The sequence below is a fragment of the Phocoena phocoena genome, chromosome 11 (genome assembly GCF_963924675.1).
Source record: "Phocoena phocoena chromosome 11, mPhoPho1.1, whole genome shotgun sequence".
Taxonomy (NCBI): Eukaryota; Metazoa; Chordata; class Mammalia; order Artiodactyla; family Phocoenidae; genus Phocoena; species Phocoena phocoena.
Window position 1 is genome coordinate 64,248,969 of NC_089229.1, and position 7,252 is coordinate 64,256,220.

Sequence of the window (7,252 nt, forward strand, 5' to 3'; positions counted from 1 at the left end):
AATTATATACTCATAGGTATGTGGAAGTTGAGGGCACGAGACACTGCATTGGGGCAAACCTCTCCTGTTGGCAGAATTTTTCTCCTGTGCCCTTCCCACAACTGGTTTCATGCAAGCTCAGGATGTCTAAATCCGTTACAGGTTCCGAATCAGATCTGTTCTCTAGTAGTAGTAAAGCTCTAGACTACTCTCTTTCTGAGTTTTCTCCATTCACTTACTCATTCACTCATTTGTGCATTTATTTTAATTGTTAAGTAACATTTTTGAGCAACTCCTTGGGCCAGTCACAATGCTAGGTACTTTCGTATGTCCCATTCTAAAATGGACTCCTCTCAGGCCGTCATTCTTTGGAAGTGATCTAGTCGGCTAACTCCACCTAATTACGATAACAACTGAAAACTTATAGTGGTAGCATTCTCAGAGCTGTTTCCATTCTCAATTTGGAATCTGAAGCATCGATTCTGAATAAATGAAGTATCAAGGACAGTGAAATTGCAGCACCAGGCAAAAAAAAATAAGTGATTTTATTTATTTCTTTGACTGCTTCAAGTAACTCTAACACGGTACACCTCTACCTGTGAGGAAGTATGGTTCCTGATAGTGTACAGTTTCTAGGTTTGTCCTTCATGAAAATACCCTGTGCAAGATTTTCACTCTTTGGCTCTTATTTATAGGAGAATAAGTTTCCCCAAAGTTTAAGGAATTTCTAGTGCTAGTTAGTAGGGCTCCATTTAGAGATGAGTAAAATGGAGGGGACCTTTCTTTTTGTTGCCCTCCAAAATTACAATGGGTGCTTCTCTGTATTTCATGACTTGATTTTCCTGTGTCTTCTGCCAATGATGTGATATTCTCAGGATGAATCCAGGTTGCTGCAGCTAGAGCTACAGTGGTGAGTAAAAGAAAAAAAAGTAATAATAATAGAAAATTATTATAATCCCCACATGGGAGGAAGAATTGAGGTTTTTAGAAATAATATACACAACTTACCCTTTTATTTTCCTCCTTTAGAAATCAAGGAAGAGGTCTATATCCAACAGGAATTTTCAGACTCCATCTTAACTCTGAATTCTCACACTGACATTCAAATTTAGTCATCTTCTGGATCACTGGATTTGAAAAAGTTTTTGTTTAATTCTGTGCTAGATATCGCTCAACTAGGTGAGAAATACAGGTAATGTGAACTTGATTTCTAAGATAGCTCTAATTCTGGGTGTCGTTTGGCTATACATGGGAGAGAAATCATATTGGGTGGCAGTCTTGCAGTGTGAGCACAAAAGATAGAGCAGGTCAGGGTCGAGATGGTGGAGTCAGTAGTGTTGAAGCGTTATCCTGAATCTTTGGATGTAATTTGGATTGTCAGTTTAGAGTAGAGAAAAAGAAGGCCAAACTTTAGAAAGTTAGTGGGTAGTCTGTACTTACAACTGGCATGAAGGCACAGACAGGAGCTGAATCTGAATAGGTTACCCGAGCTGGGCATGGAGATTATGAGCAGAGTGTGTTCTCATATGGGTCAGCAGTTCCTTGTGATCAATTATATAACATCTAGGATATCTCTGTTCTACTTTCTCTCTAATTAATTCCCTTTCTCCTCACTCTGCAAATCTCCAGCCACTACCCCTCTTCACTTTCCATTAATGACCCTATTTAAATATTTAGCGAAAAAATAAAAGCCATTAGATGAGAACTGCTTCCTTCGTAACATCAAATCTATGGACTTCATGCATGTTTGATGAAGTAAACCCTCTCCTGCCTTTGGCCATGCTCTGCTTCTGCTCTGAGACCCAACTGCTCTCAGAGACACCATTTCTGCAATTTTCTCTTAAATTTCCTCCTGCAATTTCTCCCTCTCTACTAGTTTATTATCAACAGTTTATAAATATCCTCCAGTCACTTTAATAATAAAACAACAAAAAATAAACTCTAAGACATCAAAGAAAGAACAGTAAAGGTGGAGAGGGAGTTGATCTAGTGTTGGGACCCCACAGAAAAGATTATTACAGGTTTTGGTAAATCTGGAGACTTAGGGAAGTTTATCATTTCAGAACGTACATTTTTAAAAACATCTTTATTGGAGTATAATTGCTGAACGTACATTTTTGAGTAGGCATGAAACTTCGTGAATGGAGCGGGTTGAAACACTTGGATATTTGTTAGGCATCAGAAGAGACTTCTCCTGATTTTTTTCTTGCATTCCAAAGAAAGTACTGAAGGCAATGAGAAACCACAGTGTTGTCTCTGAGTTCATCCTCCTTGGGCTGCCTGCTGACCCCCAAATCCAGGCTCTGCTCTTCGTGCTGTTCTTTGTTATTTATATCCTGACCCTTACGGGGAACCTGATGCTGCTGCTGGTGATAAGGGTAGATTCCCAGCTCCACAACCCCATGTACTTTTTCCTGGGACAACTGTCCTTCCTGGATCTCTGCCACTCTTCTGTCACTGTGCCCAAGCTGCTGGAGAACCTCCTGTCTGAGAAGAAAACCATCTCAGTCGAGGGCCGCATGGCTCAGGTCTTCTTTGTGTTTGCCACTGGAGGCACTGAATCCTGCCTACTTGCTGTCATGGCCTGTGACCGCTATGTTGCCATCAGTTCTGCTCTGCTGTATGGCCAGATGATGAACAGAAAGCTGTGTATGGGGCTGGTGTGGGGCTCATGGGGCTTGGCTTTTACGGATGCTCTCATCAATATCCTTGTAGCTCTCAATTTAGACTTCTGTGAGGCTCAAGATATTCACCACTTCAGCTGTGAGCTGCCCTCTCTCTACCCTTCGTCTTGTTCCGATGTGTCTGCAAGTTTTACTGCCTTGCTCTGCTCCAGCCTCCTGCATTTCTTTGGAAATTTCCTCTTGATATTTTTCTCCTATGTTTGCATTTTTTTCACCATCCTGAGCATCAGCTCAACTGAAGGCAGAAGCAAGGCCTTCTCCACCTGTTCCTCCCACCTCACTGCAGTGAGCTTCTTTTATGGCTCAGGTTTACTCCGCTATCTCATGCCAAATTCAGGATCCACTGAAGAGTTCATCTGCTCCTTGCAGGACAGTGTGATCACCCCCACGCTGAATCCCCTCATCTGCAGCCTGAAGAACAAGGAGGTGAAGGCAGCTGTGAGAAAAATGTTGAGAAAATGTTCCTAGTGTTTCAAATCATAGATTAAAAAATCAGAATGATGAGGAAATTGGGTAGAATTGCAATAACTAGTGCCTGCATATTAAGGAGAATTCTCTGATATAAGGATCTGCGCGATGCCGTACCTCTTTTCTTGAAAATACTTAAGAAAAGTTGAAGTTATTTTCTGGAATGATACCAGTTCAGTCCTAATCAGAGGAAGGTGGATAGATAAACATTTTGTCTAGCAATTTTTCTTGCAAAAATATTTAATTTATTACAGACAGTATGGTAGACATTGTTATTGTCTGCTTAGGCTATCTTTACCATTCTTCCAGTAACTAAACTCCGTGTGTTCAATGTGGTCCCAGAGAGACTGTTAATCACAGTGTCCCCAAATCCTCCCCCCTCCCCTTCTCATTATTCACTCATTCTTCCTGGCACAGTGGCTGATACAGGAGTGAGCACATGGTCAATGCTGGACCATTCACTCTCTTAGGATATTTGAAATTGTTTATTTGACCTACACGTGTCAATAGAGACTACAGATAAAACATTTGTGTATCATGCTTCAAACCATTTACATAGTGACCCACCATCTCCAACTGTGAGGGGGCCCCATAACAAGAGAAGATTCCCTGGCTTGTACACACTGCTGGACAAATAGCTCTGCCACAGAGCTCTAGTGGTGCTGCAGAAAAGGCAGAAGGTGAGCAAATCAACAACAGAGCAAGTACTGTACAGGACCTTTGATAAACACCAGAAAGAAACCAAAGGGCTTTTCAACAAAGGCCCTTTAGATCGTGAAACACAATTAGAGCACTAGTGAGAAGGAGACTTAGGTGAGGTATATGGATTAAAATGATCATGGTCAAAAGTTAATTATTATTTCTTTCTGAACTTACCTTTTAGTTTTTACTTACTTACCAACTGTCAGCTGTCCTCCTCCCCTTCACTTTGCACTCCGCAGGAGCAGAGAATATAAACTCAAAGAGAGCAACGACATTTTCTGGCATCTTCACTACTTTTTCAAGAATATTAAAATAGTTTCAAACATGCCTGTTGCACAATGAATGTATTTTGAATGTATGAATCATGAGCAAGACACAGAGAATATATGTAGGATGAGTTCTCACCAGAGGGCCAAAGCAGTTTGAAATAGTTCTGTGAGTAGAATAGCCTATTATGTGAGTGCCAGTCTTTTCCTTCCTGGTGAGCCTAGTTCTGGTCCATGGATTCACAAAGAGTGTGGCCATGGCTGGGCAAGGTGGTGGTTATGCAAAGGTTCAACAACATTTTCATTCACCAAGGCCGATCTGCTGTTGCCACTGGTGAAAATTATTTTGCTAAAGGTCACACACAAATTTTGTTAGATGTATTATCAGATACCTTCCACTGTTTGTTTCTATTGTGAATTAACAATCCAATTACATTTACTCCTTGGTTATTTCTAGGAATGCTGTGGTATTTTGTATACAGATCTTGTATCTTGTTGAACTTGTACCTTGTCGAGCTATCTTCCTAGTTCTAATGGCTTGTTTATATATACACTGTTGGATTTTTAAAATTACATTTTAATTATTTTATCTTACATAAAGGAAAACAATTTTTTTCTTTTTCTATGCAGTTTTTGTATATCTCATTTTTATGCATAATTAGTGCAGTGGCCAGGGCCTCTACTACAAGCATCTTTCTATTGGGATCAGTAAGAAAGCTTCTAATATTTCAGCATTAAGGATGATTGTTCTGTTTTTGATCAATGCCTTTAACTTATTATAAGAGTTCTCTTCTAACAATATTTTCCTAAGAATTGGTGTGAAATTTTATCAAGTGCTTTTACTATTTCTATTGAGGATCCGGACTTTTTCTCTTTTGTTTACTAATGTGTAGTGTCCCTCACATAATAAGCATGCAATAAATACATGTCGAATAAAAATAAATTTATTGAAATAATCGTATGGCTTTTATTGTTTACATTTTTAATAATAAATTATATAAACAGGTATTCTGGTGTTGAAGAATTGTTACATTCCTGAAATCACCCTTCTTAGGTAGAGTGGTAAAAACTGAATTAACTTTTGCCAATATTCAACTTAGGAATTTCCTATTGATGTTCATAAGTGAGATAGTATAATTTTTTTCTTGCTTTCATCTGACATATTCTTTTTTTTTAACATCTTTATTGGAGTATAATCGCTTTACAATGGTGTGTCAGTTTCTGCTTTATAACAAAGTGAATCAGTTATGCATATACATATTTCCATATCTCTTCCCTCTTGCGTCTCCCTCCCTCCCACCCTCCCTCTCCCACCCCTCTAGGTGGTCACAAAGCACCGAGCTGATCTCCTTGTGCTATGTGGCTGCCTCCCACTAGCTATCGATTTTATGTTTGGTAGTGTATATATGTCCATGCCACTCTCTCACTTTGGCCCAGCTTACCCTTCCCCCTCCCCGTATCCTCAAGTCCATTCTCTGGTAGGTCTGCGTCTTTATTCCCGTCTTGGCATATTCTTTTTAACAGCTTTATTGAGATGTTTCACACATCACAAAGTTCATCTATTCAAAGTGTACAATTCAGTGGTTTCTAGCATATTCACGGAGTTGTGCAACCATTACTATGGTAACCCAATTTCAAAACATTTTCATCACTCTCAAAGAAACCCCATGCCCATGGCAGTCACTCTCCATTCCTAACCCCTAACCCTGGCCCTAGGCAATCACTAATCTACTTTTTGCGTATATAGATTTGCATATTCTGGACATCTGATCTTGGCATCAATAGTATGTTTTCTTTCATCTTTGTATTTTCTTAAAATATTTGCATAAAAAAGGACTTATCACTTCCTTGAAGGTTTTATAAAACTCGCCTTTAAAATTTTAGGGATTTCTTGTCCTGTTGTGGAGGAAAAATTTTGATTACCAATTTATTTCCTTTAATAATCAGTGGTGTATTTGGGTTTTTTATTAATTCATGAACCAATTTTAGTGATTTGTAATTTTTGTCTATTATTCATTTAATGTTTTTAATTTAATTAGTATTTTGTGGCTTACTATAATAATTTTAAAATGTTTTTTCAGCATTCATTTAATTTAAAAATAAATAATTTCAAACATACAACAAAGTTGAAAGAATTCTATGATGAACATCCGTATAATCACATCTAAATGTTACTATTAACATTTTAGTATACATACATGCCTCATCACCTACCTATACATCTATCCATTCATCAATCCACCTTTTTTTAAAAATTGGGGTATAGTTGTTTTACAATGTTGTGTTAGTTTCTACTGTACAGCAAAGTGGAGATCCCTGTGTTATACAGCAGGTTCTCATTAGTTATCTATTTTATACATATTAGTGTATATATGTCAATCCCCATCTCCTAATTCTTCCCACTCCCCCTTTCCCCCTTTGGTGTCCATACGTTTGTTCTCTACATCTCTGTCTCTATTTCTGCCTTGCAAACCAGTTCATCTGTACCATTTTTCTAGATTCCACATACATGCATTAATGTATGATATTTGTTTTTCTCTGACTTACTTCACTCTTATGACATATTCTAGGTCCATCCACATCTCTACAAATAACCCAATTTTGGTCCTTTTTATGGCTGAGTAATATTCCATTGTATATATGTACCACATCTTCTTTATCCATTCATCTGTCTGTGGACATTTAGGTTGCTTCCATGACCTGCTATTGTAAATAGTGATGCAATGAGTATTGGGGTGCATGTGAACTTTTGAATTATGGTTTTCTCTGGGTATATGCCCAGTGGTAGGATTGCTGGGTCATATGGTAATTCCATTTTTAGGTTTTTGAGGAACCTCCATACTGTCCTCCATAGTGGCTGCATCAATTTACATTCCCACCAACAGTACAACAGGGTTCCCTTTTCTCCACACCCTCTCCAGCATTTGTTGTTTGTAGATTTTCTGATGATGCCCATTCTGACTGATGTGAGGTGATACCTCATTGTAGTTTTGATTTGCATTTCTCTAATACTTAGTGATGTTGAGCAGTTTTTCATGTGCCTCTTGGCCATCTGAATGTCTTCTTTGAAGAAATGTCTGTTTAGGTCTTCTGCCCATTTTTTGATTGGGTTATTTGTTTTTTTGATATTGAGCTGCATGAGCTGTTTATATA

At 38.4% G+C, this 7,252-nt stretch overlaps 1 protein-coding gene across 1 annotated transcript; it reads left to right on the forward strand.

The window, feature by feature from the left end:
* Positions 1-2,213: 2,213 nt before the first annotated feature.
* On the forward strand, positions 2,214-3,131 carry LOC136130806 (olfactory receptor 8S1-like). Its single transcript, XM_065887393.1, has one exon. The coding sequence runs from the start codon at positions 2,214-2,216 to the stop codon at positions 3,129-3,131; it is 918 nt and encodes a 305-aa protein (XP_065743465.1).
* The last annotated feature ends 4,121 nt before the right edge of the window (positions 3,132-7,252 follow it).